The 17,806-nt window shown below is 42.7% G+C and overlaps 1 protein-coding gene across 5 annotated transcripts in view; it reads left to right on the top strand.

Annotated features, from left to right (window-relative positions):
* Glb1l3 (galactosidase beta 1 like 3) overlaps positions 1-17,806 on the top strand; it is a 40,220-nt gene that overhangs the window by 2,320 nt on the left and 20,094 nt on the right. For 4 of the 5 annotated variants that reach the window (XM_006976580.4, XM_042280582.2, XM_042280581.2 and 1 more), the window contains exons 4-9: positions 3,561-3,629; positions 4,218-4,313; positions 5,556-5,664; positions 7,551-7,643; positions 9,654-9,735; positions 10,554-10,618. In XM_006976580.4, coding sequence (XP_006976642.1) covers positions 3,561-3,629; positions 4,218-4,313; positions 5,556-5,664; positions 7,551-7,643; positions 9,654-9,735; positions 10,554-10,618 — 514 coding nt within the window. The remainder of the gene's footprint in view (positions 1-3,560; positions 3,630-4,217; positions 4,314-5,555; positions 5,665-7,550; positions 7,644-9,653; positions 9,736-10,553; positions 10,619-17,806) is intronic. The other variant, XM_076575904.1, reaches the window with a different exon arrangement.

The following is a 17,806-nucleotide window of genomic DNA, read 5'->3' as shown; positions in this document are numbered from 1 at the left end:
TAGTCTTTTTGTTTGTTTGTTTGTTTGTTTGTTTGTTTTCCTCTTTGACTGTCTCATACAGGTATACAGTAAATTTTGGTCATTTTCACCTTCCATTACATCCCAACTTTCCCACTGAAAACCTTCTTTCCAACAAATTCCTTTTCTGTTTTCATGTCTATTTTCACAGACTCAGTTTAGTTAGGGTTTCTTGCATGAGCATGAATGGGAAGTTATTTCCTGGGGTCTGGGCAACTTCTCAGTGGCCACATCACTAAAGGAGGTGATGTCCCTTCCTTCCCCTAGCCTATCTGTAGTCCCTGGGGTGTTCATAAACCTTCCCTTCTTCCATGATGACATGTTGACAGGTCCATACTTGTGAAGATCTTTACAGGTGACAGCAGCCCTTGTGAGGTCATGAGCACACGGCCATGTCATGTCCAGGGAACGTCTTTCGAAGCGCCCCTTGCCATCCTTTGACTCATTTGTTTTTTCCACCTTCTCTTTGGTGCTGTTTCCTTGGCAGGCTGGCACAAGCAGACCATTAGATCGAGCACTACAGCAATCCTTTATCACAGCACTCTAACCTGCTGTTGTGATTTGACATTTCTCCAAGGAAGGCTGAGAGCAGCACTGATCTATGGATAGAAATCTATTTAGGGTTAACTTTATTATATTTATTAGTATGTCTTCCAGTTCAGTGTCTTTATGGGATTCCTGAATGTACAAATGAGTGGGTCTCTGATACTTATGCCTTCTCTTGGGCTCTTTTCCTTCTGTTGGTTTGTCTGGCCAGCTCTCATGGGATAGTTTTTGTTTTAGCTTATTATATTTTATTTTGTTATATTTTATTATCTCTTAAAAAGGATGTTTTTTTTTTCTAATGAGAGATAGAAAGGGAGTGGATGCTGATGGGAGTTGGGGAGGAACTGGGAGGAGTAGAGGGAAAGAAAACTGTAATCAGGATATATTATATGAGAAGAATCTATTTTCAATAAGAGGAAAATAAACAAACAAAAAACCCCAAACAAAACAAAAAGACCATATTTCCATTTAGCAGACTGATAGTAGTAGTTTCTTCTCTGTAGCCCATGACCTTCCTAGCCAGCTGCCCAGGTTTATAGTAGCAGGCATGAGTTACCTCCTGTGTTGTAGGCTCAAATCCAATAAAGAAGCAGTTGGTTACCCCTTAATATTCATGCTATTATTGGGTCAATGGGCACATCTTGCCAGGGTGGTCATTATTGGAACCTGCAGGTTTCATAGGTAAGATTGTTCATGAGTTCCCTCCCTCCCCCTCCCTTCTGTCCGTCCATCCTCCCTCCCTCCCTTCCTTCCTCCCTCCCTCCCTCCCTCCCTTCCTTCCTTCCCTTTCTTCCTCTTCTTCCTGGTTTTCTACTTCTTGATTACATTTTTGGTTAATTAGATAAGTCTGTTAATTACACGGTCAATTCATAGAGTTTTATTAAGAAAAATCAATAAAAAATAAATGTGATCCTGTGAAACTTGGTATCTAATATATGGAGAGAAAAGAGCACAGAAAGTATCAGCAAAATGCAATGTAGTAGATAAGGTTTTACATCTGTAATAACTATTAATTATATAAATGTGAGGACACTTAACTTGACATTGCCTTCTTAGCTCTTCATTAGTTGTCATGGGCTATACTATACTGAGCAGTTTAAAAAAAAACCAAACTTCTCAGTTGCTATCCATCCTGCAGGACTACATGAATCCAAGAGTGCTTGAGCATCCTTGAGATCCTTCCTTTGTGTGTCCTCCACTACCCTTTGGTGGCAGAGCTTAACATCTATCACCAAAACCAACTAAAGAAAATGTGAAGCTGAGAGGCAGTGAACTTATCAGTGGCTCACTTAATGTGTCAATAATTTAGTTAGAAAGAATTGATTTTTTTTCTAGGTTTTGCAGTACAGTTGATAAAAAATCTTGTACACACTAGGCAAGCAATCTACCACTGAATTATATTCCCAGCCTATAATTATTGGGTTTTCTTTAGAGTTATCTATGAGTGGCATCGTATGATTTTCCCACTCTTCTTTTGAAGTGGTGATTTGCATCGACAGTTCTGCTGATATTCAGTCACCTTACAGTCCTTGAATGGACTCTAGTTGTAAGACACACACAGGTGTCCATGCATGAATTGACTGGTAGACATGGTTTGGTAGTGGTTTGTTACAAATATTTTATGTGTGCCTTTGTCCAGTAATCATCTCAGTCCTATGAGTAAGGTCACAGAGTGCATCTTTTTCTACTCATTGAAAATGATTTATATAGATTTACCCTCACAGTGAATTATTAAAATTTACCTGTAAGATCTTGTGATGTAATCTATGGCTATGAGGTGATGATTTGGGGACCTTTGATGATTATGAGATCATATCTTCTCTTTCTCCTGAATGTATCCCATTTGTCTATGTCTTTTCCTTACCCTTCTATTTTTGGATTCACTCAGACTAAACATTTCCCATTTTTCTGTCCTGTGCTTACCAGAAGTTATGCATTGTGTTGTACAGTTGGGCTGCTTTTCCTTTCTTAATCTCCTCCTGTGTATCACTCCTTTGCTGTTGATTTTCTTTGTTCCTTATGACTTTCATTCCTCTAACTCTGGTTTGGAGCTGCTTTATCCATCTCCTCTCTCAGCCAGTTTCTTCTTTACTCAATGCTATGCTACTAAGAGGATTGAAAGTCATGATAGTGTGTTTGCCGGGTGGATCCTTCTTTCCCATTTTTATCGCAGGCCACATTTACTCTCGATTTGCAATTTTAGAATTGATTTGCCTGCTAGTAGTTGGAGGAGCAATTTTACCTTATCTGTATATTTTTGATTTTTATTGTTTCCATACTTTTTCCTTAAAGTCACTGGTAAGTAGTGTTCATAATTTTCATTCTGTTCTCACAAATTATAAATATGAATGTTGCTATGGATATTCTTTTCAGCAGACCAACTTTTTCATTCCTCCACCTAAATGCAGTCAGTTCCAATTGTCATATAAGACTTTTATCACCACAAACCTCTCACTGCACAAAAACTGCATGTTTCAAAATCAAAGTTTTCGGGAAACAGGATGTTAGGAGCCCTACGCTCCAAACTGTGTCATTGACACACGCAAAACACATGTCCTTTGACACAGGGAACTTTAGCCCTGTGGCTGTTGGCCCTGGCTTCCTCTCTCCTTCCGGAGATGGAGAGGTGGAACTGTCCTTTATCTTACTTGCTTATAGAAACTATTTGACTACTTTTATTTTAATTAATTCTTAGTAATAATTATTGAGAATTATACATATTTTTGTTGTGTTTTCCCATTCTGTTTATAATTTTTGATAGTTATTTAAAGGAGTGGGGCTGTGGGAGAACATATATAAACCTATGAAAACCTAGGATAATCGATATCTTGAAACATAGTTGGATAATAGGGGAAAGATGGTTGAGTCTGTGTAGCAGAAGTTAATTTTCACGGGAAACTTCAACTTGATGCAATAGAGAGAGACACTAGGCTTGGTACGCCGTATGAATAGGGGGAAATACGATGCTTATTGTACCTCTTTCTCCTCTCTTCTAGCTACATCCCATGGAACCTCCATGAGCAAGAGAGGGGGAAATTTGACTTCTCTGAGATCCTGGACCTGGAGTATGTGGTCTTTCTGCTTCTGTGAGCTGACCCAAGCAAGCATGCAGCCAGGGAGGAGGATGCTTGATATTTAAGAGGAGCACTCAGTGTGTCTCAGCTCTGAGGTCTTGTTCTCAAGAGGGAAAGGGTCTGCACCTAGAATCTGGGCATTCCCTAGCCATGACCTGCCATCCTGTAGCTTCTGACCCTTCTTTTCACGGAAACAAAGGGGCTAAGACACCAGATGTTGCCAGACTACAGGAGGAGTCAATGTACCTGAGTTGGGACTGGGGCTTTCTCAGCTTAGCAATGCTGATGCTGGGTACTGAGTGCCTGTACTCAATGTAACCCCTCCAGTAGGCCTCTGGAAATGGTTGTGATGTAGGGAGCTTGTACACACCCAGCTCTTAGGGCCTCTGGTCTCCTGCCTGGTGCAGGGGTTCCCTGATGTGTTGGGCTAAGGAGAAGCCACTCCCCAACCCCAGTTGGTAGAGGAAGGGAAAGGAGATGAGGGACATCCTCATATCCTATTGTATCTGTGGGCTCCCTCTATGCCCAGCTTCCCCTTTAGACCACTCAGAAAGGGGCTGACTTTGTTTCCCTTTCTAGGGCCTATGTTTTGCTGGCTGCAACTGTAGGGCTGTGGGTGATTCTTCGACCAGGGCCATACATCTGTGCTGAGGTTGACCTAGGTGGGTTACCCAGGTGAGCTACCCCAGAATCCAGTGCTGTGGCTTCGGAAGGTGTTTGGCTTTACAATAAGTAACTTTTCAAGCCAGTGAGCATGATTGCTACTGTCACTGACTGTGTCCTGAACTGAATTGCACACTTCCTGCCCTGGCAGGTGGTACCTAGAGTGAGGTGGGGAGGCTTGTGTTCTGCCGTCGTCCTGGGTTGCAGAAGCAGACTTGAGATGTGGGTCCTGGTGCAATGAACATGTGGCCATGAAGACCAGTGCAAAGGGAGCTCTGGCAATGTAGGGATCACCATCCGGCTGCTCCACAGGAGAGGTGTAATGGACATCTGCGTTCTCTTCACGAGCTGGAAGAAAGGGACCCACGGTTCTAGATGAACATGATGACAACTTCTGGGCTTGTTCTAGAGACCCCAGATGTCTCTGACTGAAGGCAGGCCACCTTTTCACATGCTGAGACCTCAGCTACTTCTCTGCCTTCTTGCTTTTCTCTCATCATAACACCTTCCCTCAGCCTAGGGTGAGAATACAGGGTCCTTTTCTGTCATCCTTCTCAGTGACAGGACACTGGTACTTGTAGGTTCTGCCTTAGGTTAGCCCTGCTGCTCCTCAGGTCAGAAAGCAAAACAAAGCTTTTCTTCAAGCCAAGGATCTGCTGCAGCCAGGTGGTGTATAGAAAAAGCCTGAGCGTAAGCTGGGGGAGTATTGGGAAGGCCAATTACTCCATGAATGGCTTAGGAGCCTGGCCCTTACCCTCCCCAGCGACCTGTGTAGGATGTTCATTGGCCTGTGAGCCACTGTTTTGCTTGAAGCCTCGACTCTTAGAGAAAAATATGACCCTGTGCCAGAGGAGTGGAGACTATGATAAGGATAGAGATCGAGTTCTATTCTAGAGACTTGAATGAGAATGGGGTTCTGGGAAAAAAGCATGGAAAAAAGCTAACACTTGGGAGTGTTGCCGGGATCAGCCCTTCAGCTCAATTCATCAGTGCTGGGAAGATCTAAAGTGCCTTGAGATGCTCTGTCCTCATTTGAATCACGCATCTCTGGAGTCCTTGAGGAGAGTACAAAAAGCTTACATGCTACAGATTCCTTGAGCACTTTGAGTATTCCGATGCTCTGGTTGTTAGGTGGACAGAAACACATCCAGCTGTATAGGTGGCTCTGAGCAGAGCAGCTGTGCTCAGCTGACCAGACCCATCTTCTCTCCTGCTTCTTGTTTCACACACTCATGGTTTGCCTCTTGTTCCTAGCTGGCTTCTGCGCTACCCGGAGTCACAACTGAGAACAACCCACCAGGACTTTGTTGAGGCTGTTGATAAGTATTTTGATCATCTGCTTCCCAGAATACTTCCTCTCCAGGTAGGAATGTCTCCCTTCATATTCATCAGAAAGAGCAGGGTGGCTATGGAGAAGGAAAGTCGGGATGAGTTACCCCTCAGATGCACTTTACTGGCAGGGTTAGAGAATCATGAACTGAAGTTAGATGAGTATTGGCATCATACCACCGGCAGTATGTTAGCATCTTGGGAGAGTCTCCAGTTCCAAAGGACGGGGGTAGTTTATCATTCTGACAGACTTTATTGTTTTGTGTTTTGGAGAGTTTGGGAGTGAGCTCTGTACTAAGTGACCTAGCTTGACCTGGCCTGTATGTCGGGAGTCACAAAGCAGGAAAACTCTAGATAAGAGTAAGATTGTAGCTCAGACTGCCACAACATGGTTTCTTGATCCTCTATCTCAGAGAGCTGTAAGGGAGCTTGGCCTGATTTCTGAGGGGTGGGGGCTGCTAGGTCTGTGATCTAACAGTGTTCACTTTAGAGAAATACTGTGTCTCACCATTGAGAAGGTCATTTGTGGGAGGCCAGCTCTCACCTTTTAAAGGGTTCCTATGAGGAGGAGAGAGGGATAAGAAACTTTTGGATAGAACGACAGCAGAGAGGAGACAGACAGAAACACAGGATAGCTTCGGGAGGGCCTGGATCAAAACCCAATGGCCCGTCTGCCTCTTTCAAAGAGCTTTTTATAATAATGCCAAGGGTCAGGGCTAAAGACCTCCCCCTTGCTAGGTCAAAGCACATCAAACAGCCAAGTTAGACCCTCCCAAAGACCTGGTAACCACACCCATGGTCAAATCATCCCCTTATGCAGCCCTGCTGGGTAAAGCAAGCTCAGATTCTCAGACCCTGAGTAAATTGGGCCTCCACAGTCATTCCAAGTGTCTCTGGGATACTAAACTGACTTTCTTACAAGTTATGTCTAGACCCTCAAGTTAAGCATAGACTCCTTGATTGGTCCTTGTGACTTTGCCCTGAAGCTTCTAAAAAGACATCACATGAGACAGAGAGCACACAAAAGTTTGCTCCAGTTGTCTGTATGCACCTAATATCTTCTCAGCTCACAGATTCACTGAGAGTGAATACTCTAAATTACCCCTGTTGTTTTAACTGATTAATGTTGGGGGGAATTAAAAAAAAATACAAGAAATTATGGTGAATTAAATTCCTCCCATGCTGCCCCATAGTAACTTAGTTGCCTTTTTAGGGGACAATCATTTTTTAACCATATTTTTATATAACCCCCCTTCCCCAAATTTCAGCATACAAAAGAATGTGAAATACCTTTCTAAAATGCATACCTTATTTCCAGCCTCATGAGGGTTTTTAATACATACTTTCTAATACAAAGCAGAGAACTCCTTGTGGCTGAGGACAAGTTAGTTGATAACTAATGAAGTCAGCTGTTTTCTTCCTAGATATTGATAGCATCTGCTAGTCCTTGCCAAGCACAGGCTCTGTGCAGCTTCCATGGTAATGGGATAATGGAAATCAGTCAGTTTAGATGGAAAAGAGTATGGTACATCAAGGAGAGGGAGCTATATGAAGTACCTGCTCATGGGGTTGGGGTGGGGAAGAGAATGAAGGGGGGGGGAGTCATTCTAAGGCAGGAAGAGTGGAGAGGAAGCCTACATAATGGATTAGGTGGAAAGGTAGATAGGAAGTGAGTTTGTAGGTCTGAGAGCTAATGAATATGAGAAACAGAAGGAAACTGGTTCTATATCCAGAAAGCATTGTGGAAGGCAGAACAGCTCCAGGAGCTTACATGCCTGGAGACGAATGAAGGTACCAGTCTCCAACAAGCCTGGGACAAAGCACCATATCAGTTCTGGGATCTTTATTAGCAGACCTGGACTCCAGGCTTTTGCTCCAATAGCAAGATTTTTCTTTTACCATTATCTGTTTGCTTCTCAGTACCGCCATGGTGGCCCTGTTATTGCTGTCCAAGTAGAGAATGAATATGGCTCGTTTAATAAAGATAATGACTACATGGAATACATTAAGGAGGTAAGTAAGAATAGTTGCTTTGCACCAACATTTTTATGGCTTCTTCCTTAATTTTGTACCTTTCTAAAATGCATAACTGATTTCCAGCCTCATGGGCGTCAGGTGACTTTTCTTGGAGAGACGTGAATAACCCATTAAGAAACTTATGATAGAATGAAGAAATGATTTCATCCAAGTCTAGCTTAATGAATCAGTGAGCCTATTGGGGTGACTTACAGGAGCATGGGTGATTCAAAGATGGCTGCATCCCTGAAAAGCCCATGCAGCACTATCTTTGGAGCTCCTGGCATGATTTGCAGGTCATTTGGCCTGTTGCTGTCTCCCCTCTACAGCAGTTGTTACTGGTTGTGTAACCCTGGGAAGGAGCCTTGGAATCTTCTGTCTCAGGAGCTTTTTGATCATTGTAAATTTTGTTTACTTCTTGGGCTTCAAATGTTTGTTGGGATCCACAAAGTTTTCCTAGTGAGATCTGAGCTTGCTTTACAAAGCAGAGCTGCATTAGAGGATGGCTTGACCACTTGCGTGCGTGGCTACCAGGTATTTGAAATGTTCTACACTTGGCTGTGCTAGGGTGAGGTCTTTTGCTCCACCCCTTGGTATTCCTTTAGAAATCCTTTAGAAGAGACAGAAGGGATTGGTGGGTTTTGACCCAGGCCTTCCAGAGGCTACCCTGTGTTTCTGTCTGTCTCTTTCCTCTGTATTTCTATCTAAATCTCTTATCCCTCACTCCTTAAGAGTCCATGGGGTAAATAAATGTGGGAGCTGGTCTCACATAGATGTTCATTTACTTTCTGAGTTTTATGAGCATCTTTCTTCCACCCAGGGGGTAATGTTTTAATTTGGAGGAAATAAATACTTACTGATGATCTCCACTATTAACATGTAAAAATCAAGTTCAATTTTTTAAGTAAATTTCCCACATAATCATGTCAATCAAGATAAATATGGATAACTTTGTTATTAGGCAAATGTGATATTAGGAATCATTGCTCTCAGGACCTTCTTAAAACATGAAAATTTGGTACTCCCATTCTTTTGGTTCATAGTATTCATAGTTGTATGACTTAACTGCTGATGGGGCTGACCCTAGAGTCATGGTCCAGACATCCCATGGTTAACAATCCTTGGGCTAAGTATAACATCCTCAAGACTCCTAGGTTTTTCTTTTTCTCTTTCTTTCTTTTTTTTTTAACACAGCAACTTAGTTTGAAATGGAGCTAGTTTTTAACATTGCAATAGCATCAAATGCCTTCTATCTGTTTTCTCTTTGTTGTAATTTACGTACTTCCATAGTATGGTCATTGAGAAACTCAGGTTTCATTTTCCATGTGTGTCGTGTCAGAGCCCACAGCCCTCCACTGTATTAGTGCAGCATCTGGAACAATTTCCTCAATGTCTAAGTTGTAGATGGTCATTCTGCCTTCAAGCCTTTCTGTATTAGCCAATTTCCCACTGCTGTAACAGATACCTTACATACAATGAAAGTTGTTATAGGCATGTCTGAAAAATCATGATGAAACCTATTATTCTGTATAATTAATACATGCCAATTGAAAAGTAAAAGATAGCTGAAATAATTAACCTACAAGAATAGAAACATATTGGCTCATAGAGTTGTAATTCCAGTCCATGATTGGTTAGCTCTAATGCGACTTGTATAGAAAGACAGTGAGAAGTGCCAGGCAGAATCAAACCACTTACCTCCTGATCTGGTAGTGCAAGAAAAAGAAAAGAACAGAATTACGACTGTCTCTTTTCAGAACATACCTCCAATGACCTAAAGACCTCCCCTTAGGCTCCACTTTTGAAAGTGTCTACTGTCTCTCACTAGCATCATGCTGAGCACTAATTCTTTACCATATGGACATTTGGGAGACATTCCATATACCTGTTTTGTAGTTCACACATGCTCCCTTTGAACCAAATTGTCTTTATTATCTAACTTCCCAATCTTTGCTCTTTCCCATGGGAGCAAGAAAAGTAGATTCATAATCTTCATTTTCCCAACAGGCTTTGCTGAAGAGAGGGATTGTAGAGCTCCTCTTGACCTCAGATAACGACAAAGGAATTCAGTCTGGCTCCGTCAAAGGAGGTACTGGTTTACAGTCACTTTAGAGGACAACCAAGGCTCTTAGCCAGCAAATATAAATTGTAAACAAGTATCAGAGAGAACCAGATATATTTCTGATCCTCTTTCCCATGTCTATTGAGATGGATCCCAGAGATTTGATATGATACAAAATGAGGTTCAACATCAAAGCTCAGAGTTCAAATATCATGTGTGTCATTTTTTTCCCCTTTGAACAGAGCATTGATGGAGCTCTTCATCCTGAGTATATCTTTTAATTTTAAAAATAATTCCATAGGTAGGAGTCTAGGCTGGTGCAGGACATGGCTCAGGGTCCTGCTCATTCCTACCAGCATGGGCATTCACATAGGGAGCTATTGGATGGGTGTAAACAAAACACACTGCAGTCAAAGTTTCAATCCTGGTATCGCATAGTCTTAGACTTGGCAGATCCTAAAGAATGGGAAAAATGAGGGAAAATAATGAGGTGCTCTTTAGTGCCGACTGGCAGCCATTGTGGACTGCTTCCTTCTTCTCTTTGGTAGCTCTGCTCTTAATACTACAATCTGGCAAGTGTTGAGTCTAGCTAGGACCAGGAGCTTTCATTCAGCTCCTAGGCGTTGTTATGTTAGCTGGCCTTGCTTTGGTCCACCTATATGTTCAAAGCATGGTTAAATTTAGTTGTTCCCTATCAACAAATATAGTGCTCCTGCATGCATGATGTGACAATAGCTAGGACAGTCCTTTATGCTTTGCAAAGGAGGTTGCAAACAGTATCTTGTTATCCCTTCTACTCACCCCTTTCACAGTGTTTCAGAGGTACCCCTTCTTTCTCTCTACAGCATTGGCTACTATCAACATGCCATCATTTGTGAAGGATTCTTTTCTGAATCTTCTTGAAGTGCAGGTAAGATTTTCAAGCAGTGCGGAGTCTTGTCTGTCTTCCCTCAAGATTTTGCTATCTATGCCATTGATGTCAGAGGACACAGCAAGAACTGCAAGGATATGTCCACCTCACCCTGAGCCTCAGTGGAGTTCAAAGCCCCTTGGCAAGATTTGGGGAGAAGAAATTTCTTCTGCCATGTCTCATGGGTCATGTCAGTGAGATTACTTCGGGAAGCATGAGGGGCTTATGTCAGAAGAGAAGTAAATATGATTAGAGGAAACAAACGGTGTCCCTCCTCCCAGAGGACACAGTTTAGGAAATGGGCCATGGCTGGTGCTCGTGGGAAGCTCATTCTCATCTGTTGGTGCTTTTACTAGAATGTTGGGATTCTGGGTTGGCTGCTGTATTGAAACCCCAGTGGAAATAGTGCTGGAAGGAAGTGGGTATAGTCAAGACCAGTCTTAAGGAATGTAAACTTTTCTGTCTCCAACCTTCATTTTAAGGGAGCAGGGTGTCTTAGTTAGGGTTTCTGTTGCTGCCGGGAAATACTATGACCAAGGCAATTTGGGGAAGAAGGGGTTTATTTCAGCTTCCATCTCCAACTGACAGTTCATCACTGAAGGACATCATGGCAAGAATGCAGAGCCGAAACCAGGAGGCAGGTGCTGATGCAGAGGCCGTGGATGAGCACTACTTATTGGCTCATTCTGCTTTCTTTTTTTTTTCTTTTTTTAAAAAACCTTTAATGTATCCACTGTGGCTTCCACATCATATATCTCAATCCCATGCATTTCCCTGTCTCTTCGTATCCACCCTCTGCCTTTGCAACCTCCACCCCCCAAATAAAATAAAATTTAAGAGAAAAGAAAAGGAAAGGGAAAAAAAGATAAAGAAAAATCTTGTCATAGAATCTGCAGTGTGACACAGTGAGTCACACAGTAAACCCTTTAGTCCATATATCTTTACTTGCAAGTGTTCATTGCTATGAGTCTTTGGTTTGGTTTGAAATCTCTGGTTTCCGCTACACTGTCAGTACTGGGCCCTCACTGGGACTCCTCTTGGGTATTCTGTTGTTGTCCTATGTCATGGAGATCCAGCCCCTTCATGTGCTCCTGCAGATCATAGATGGGGTGGATGTTGGGGTGGGCCAACGCATAGCCCTGGTTCTGTGCCTGGGTGGTTGCATGGCTGGTCAGCCCTCCAGCTCTCCCCTGCCTTCACCACCAGGGTAGCTCTCCAGCACTGTCCAGTCTAGTTCACCCTACGTAGCAAAGAGCAAGGGGCAGGGCTGGTTCTCCTGCTTTCATGCCCTCAGGGCTGGCTCACTCACTCACACCACCAGGGCCAGCTCTATGGTGTTACTCAAGTGAGGTGCAGGGGCCCCTCTCCCCAGTGCTGCAGTTGGTGAGGGCCAGGGACAGCTCTCCTGCTCTCATGACCTCAGGGACAGCTCTGCCACCTGCTACAGGCAGTGAGAGGTGTGTGGGGAGCCTCTCTCCCTCACCCATGCCACTGTATGGCAGATGAGGGGTGGGGCCAGATCTCCCACGCTTACTGTTCTCCAGCCAGCTCATCTGTGCCCCCCCCCCACCATCGACAGGGTCGGCTCTACTGTGCTGCCCAGTTCAAGGCCCACTCTCCTGAGTGCTGCAGCTGGTGAGGGGCTGGGTCATCTTTCCTACTTGCCACAGGTGGTGAGGGAGGAAGGGAGGGCATTTTTCCCTCACCCATGCCACCACATGGCAGACAAGGGCGGTGAGACCAGCTACCCCACTCTCATGCCCTCAGGGCCAGCTTGCCCATAGCCCTAGTAAACGGTCAGCTCTACTGTGCTGTGGTCATTGAGTTGTTGGTCCTTAGTAGTATAACAGAGTTCTTTCTACTTTTCCTTTTAGAAAACGTGTGTGTGTGTGTGTGTGTGTGTGTGTGTGTGTGTGTGTGTGTGTGTGTGTGTCTATGGGTATATGTGTCTATGTGTGTGAAGTGTAGGTATGTGTGTATCACGGTGCATGTGTGGAGGTCAGAAGACAACTTGGAGGAGTGGGTTCTCTCCTTGCACATGTATCTGAGTTCTGGAGATTAAACCAAGTTTGTCAGACTCTCATGGCAAGAGTGTTTACCCACTGAGCCATCTCATAGGTCCCCGGTTCACTTTTTAGCCAGCTGTTTGTCAGTGGTTTGGGCTTTCCAGGTTTCATCAGCCTCTTTTCTTGTGAGTGAAAGGGATGGAGTGGGCTCATCCTTTGAGAGATGCAGACTAATGGAAAGACATCAGAAAGTGGCTTAATTGCTGTACATCCTGTTTGATCCCAGCTTCGTCTTCTAACTTAATGGGTGGGGCATTTATCATAGAGGCTAGAAAGTCTCTTTCATATACAATTTTAAAGGCACTGAGGTCTGTGTTGAGGAGCCACACTCATTGAGAGCTGAATCATAAGCAAAGCTTAGTGGATATTTTGAAAAGTTTAGCCAATGTATTTTTCTTGAATGAAATTTTTATTTACCTTTGTTTTATGTTTGAGTGTTTTGCTTTAGTGTATGCAAGAGTGATATCGGTGTGCAATGCCTCCAGAGAACAGAAGAGGGCAGTGTATGCCCTGGAGCTGGAGTTACTGGTGGTTGTAAACTGCCATGTGGGTGCTAAGAACTGAACCCCAGTCCTCTGTCATAGCGGCCAATGCTTTTAAATGCTGAGTCATCTCTCCAGCTCCACCCCCCCACCCCCCTTTGACAAGGTTTCTCTGTATAACAAGCCTGGCTGTCCTGGAACTTGCTTTGTAGACCAGACTAGCCTTAAATTCACAGAGATCCACCTGCCTCAGCCTCTCGAGTGTTGAGATTAAAGTCGTGCACTGCCACTGCCCAACCAGCCCCACCTTATTAAGCAGATGTTTCATCCTTTTCATTTTTCCCAAATACTGTTCATACAAATACAGTTTGATGGACCAGACAACACTAACTTAAAGATTACCAAATAACCCAAATCTGAGAATGCCCAGGATGAATGTAATCTTTAGGTTGTTTGGAAATCTTCACTCACCATTTAGGTGACTTCAGAAGTTCTTCACTACCTTGACTAGAGCTTGGTACTCCAAACCTGGAAAGGACTTCCTTGAGCAAGATTTAATTATTGTAGTTGTTTCCTCAGTTCTAGAAGGCTTATTCCACCAGCCTGGTATTTTCCCATTCATTTGTCATCAACCAGCGTCTTCTCTTTTGTTCCAACAGTGCTAGTACCTAATGAGGCAGAAGTCCCACAGTAGATAGTCTCAGAGAATTCAAAGTCTTCAGCTAAAATCTCACCAAAGACAGCAGGATAATTTTTAATATAATTTTTATTAATTATTTGAGCATTTCACAATGTATAAAATGTATTTTGATGATATTTACTGCCCCTAACTCCTCCCAGATCTAGTCACAACTCACCCCCTCTAACTTTATGTCCTCTTTTTTTTAAAAAAAAAAATAAACTATGGAGTCCACTGCCCGTATACTCAGTAGTAGGTAGGGGGGCCATCCACTGGTGCTTAGTCAACCTCTCAGGGGCCATACCCTCTAAGAAACAGGACTCTCTCTTCCCTGGTAGTCATCAACTGTCAGTCTCTCAGCTATGGTCTGGGCTTGTGGGCCATTTTGCCCTCTGTGTTGGACTATTGACTGACTTGCTCTTGTGTAGGCAAACAAGGAGAACTTTTGAAACTCTGAGATGTTTGGATGGTGGATTCTTGCATTCAAAAGTAAATAAAGATCTTCTGGCTTTGTCTCCAAGTGGGCTGTGAAAACAAACGAAAACCAATAAAACTAAAAGCAGATCACCAAATACACACACACACACACACACACACACACACACACACACACACACACACAAAACCCTAGAGAAACAAAACCTGAAATAACCCTAAAGAACCCCAATTGAAAATCACCATTATTTCCCAGTATAACAGCGATTGAAGGTTTGGCATGGTGGAATGAATATATTTATAGTTCTCAAATCGTGAAACAAAACCCCTAAATTCATTTATATGGTTTTTTAAAACCATCAGAATTGCGGTGTTAGAGGGCAATTGGCATGCCAGATTAGTCCACAGCTAAGGAATTTTGCAATACTGTCTGAATTCTTTCCAAAGCCTCTTATTTGGGGAACTACTCCTTTCTCTGAGACCCTGTAATTATCATTTTAAATTCAGACTTTCCTAGTTGTGCATTTGACACCTAACCAGGGGGTCCCCATCTATCCACATGGTCTTACTTTCTCATTGGTCTCAGGGGCAAAAGTTTCTTAGAGCAAGAAGCATTTGTATGCACATGGCTTTTACTAATTGGGACCTGTAGGTGAATTCATTGTCTTTTTTTAGAAAGAATGTCATTGGAGAACTTAAGTTACATAATAAATTGTGTCCAATGATAGAGCTGGGCATTCTAACATATAGAGAAGATGATATTTTAATATGGTTTAGTCCAATCTCCTAGCTAACAGACACAGGTTGAAGGAAAAGTTTGTTCCATTTCCCTTGTTACTTCTGATTTTCTGTTGTTTTGAATCATTGTGTATTGAGAACAGCACAATTAGCACCCATATCCAAGTGAAACTCCATAAGCTGACTTCCTGCTGTTAGCTGTACTGAGGGCTCCTGTGGGAATTTCGAATTGGCTCTGAAATATTAGGGGAACACCTAGGCTCTTCTGTGAATCATCTTCTAATTCACAGTTTTGTCTTTTTCATCTAGCTATGAACTTTTCTTTCTCTTGCTTCTTTTACTTTATTTAATTTTCAGTCTTTATGCTTCCAATGTTCTTCTTTCTTGGAACAGGCACAGTGACCCAGACACTCTCTTTTCCACCATTTGCCTCATCCATTTCTTTTCTTTTCTCATATTTTTTATTATTCGGTACTCTTACATTATAGATTTTGAAAGTAATACCTACAATTTGAGGTCAATTCACTCCTGTAGTCATGTCCAACTCCTTGTGTCTTCTGCGACTATTAGGGGCACTTTGTCCTATAAAGGTGATGCCAACCATGGCCATACTCCCTGGATCAGCATTAATGTGCTTCCAATATACTTGATAACATTTTTTTTTAATTCTGAAGGGTTCTTAGAAGTTTTTTATTGTATTTCTTGTATTTCATTTAAATTTATATTAGCTAGTCATTGGCTTAGCCCTTCCAGAACGCATTGCTTGATCTAAGTTAGGCATTATCCTGCCGTTTAGATTACAATTAGATTCTTCTGATGTGTAGCCTCTATCATCAAGTGTCCCTATAGGGTTTTCTTGGTGGGTTTCTATGCTTCTTACTAACCTTAGCTGTCTTTTACTAATGTTTTATTTTTCTTTTCTTTTCTTTTTTTTCTTTTTTTCTTTTTTTTACAGTTTATAGAATACTTAAAAGAGCTTGAATATATAACACCCAGGTAAGGTGTTAGACAATAAAAATAGACACACAAGTCAGCCATTTTTTTTTCTGTGAATTATTGGTATAATTAGTGTTTTTCTACTTTAAACATATCTGGAGATGAGAATTGACTGTAAGTTCAGGAATGTCTTGCTTCTTTGTTCTTCTCATTCAATCCTCTGACTGGGTGCTACATTAAAGGATATGTCTTGCCTCAGAATAGAATGCTTCCTATCTAGGCTGAGTACTTAAGTTTTCAAAGGGAAAACATGTCTGCCTATATTTCAAATGACAGGAGGGATTCCATTTATGAGAGCTATGCTGTGGGTTCAACACTGACTGGAGACAGATTTAGAGAGTTAAAACACAATAACCCCCAAACCAAACCAAATCAAGCACACACATAAAACCAATTCGTTATTTCCCCGCTTTCTGCCAAGGAGAGGAATGAGACCTTTCACTCCTGTCAGAAGCCTTGGTTCGGCTTCTTTCTCAGAATCCTTATTAAGCAAGAGCATGAAAGCTTATACACGAGGAGATTTATCCCATTTACCTCAATTTTGACAAAATGATTCCAATTAAGGCATGCTATGACAAGTTAAAGAACCTCTAGGCAGCCATCACTCACAAGAATCACACACACAAACGGGCCGACCCTATGTTTTGATAATATGCCACTCCTTCTCAGTCAGAGGCCCATGACGGTATTTGCCCATTTAGTAAATGTGTGGCTCCGAGTATTCCTGGTACTGAAACTGCACCACACACCCTAGGAAACAAGTTATAAGAAGACAAAGACAAAAACCGAAAGTGAACACATGGATATTCTTCATAGAAATACATTTTCCTGGGACTTGCTACCCTCTCGTTTTCATCTTATACTAGCAGTGCAGCCCTCAACGTCTAGAACCTCTGTCCAAACCTCATACTGTGGCATTGCCAGCTTGGGCCAGCTCATACTGCAGAGTGCCCTGAGCAAGGTCAGATGGCGGTTAAAGCCTCCAGCATGGAAATACAGAGCCCTGGTGTGGTGGTACCTAGGTTGGAACTCATCAACTCATAAGACAAGCAGACAGCCAAATGAATGAAGTTCTCTAAAAACAAAATCAAAACAAATATTTTCCAACCAAATGAAACAGGCAAGGAGGTACCAAACAGCCTAAGGTTCAAGCTATAGCCCCCTGGCTGTCAAAATCCAAACCCTCTTCCTTCTGCCAATACTATGAGCTGGAAAGAAAGAATCCTGGGATATAATGTGTCTTCCAGGAGCTGCTAGGATATCCCAGAACCTGGGCTACCAGCTGTCTGTCGGTGAGCAGGGTGAGCAGTCGGGTGGGTCTCTTCTTCCCTAATGATTTCTGCACCCCTACCGGAACTGAGGGGAGCCATGCAGCTTGGACTCTTTCTCTTGGTTCGCTCCATCAAAGCTTTCACCAGGAAGGGAGGTTTCTTTTTTTTTCTTTTCTTTCTTTCTTTCTTTTTTTTTAAATGCTCCACAATTTACCAGAGAACCAGGAGATGGAGAAGGGTGGAAAGAATGGTTGATTCAAGCTTTGGCTTGAGGAAAATAGAGCAGTCCTTCCTTCAGCTCTCTGTCTTCAGGGAGATGGGGTTAGGTGTTGTGGGACTTTATGGAACAGTAGGTAGAAAATCCACAGCCAGGCAGAGTCCTTATCAGGGTGCAGTTTCCCCTCAACTTTTCCTTTGAGAGTCATGCTGGGCAGATCTTTTCTCTTGAGTGCAACTCAACGCTTTTTCTTGAAAGTTAAATTTGAATTGTTGTATCTGTTTCTCAAAACCCCCAGAGACCA

The sequence above is a fragment of the Peromyscus maniculatus genome, chromosome 7, assembly GCF_049852395.1.
Source record: "Peromyscus maniculatus bairdii isolate BWxNUB_F1_BW_parent chromosome 7, HU_Pman_BW_mat_3.1, whole genome shotgun sequence".
Taxonomy (NCBI): domain Eukaryota; kingdom Metazoa; phylum Chordata; class Mammalia; order Rodentia; family Cricetidae; genus Peromyscus; species Peromyscus maniculatus.
This window is presented reverse-complemented; position numbering and strand designations above follow the sequence as displayed.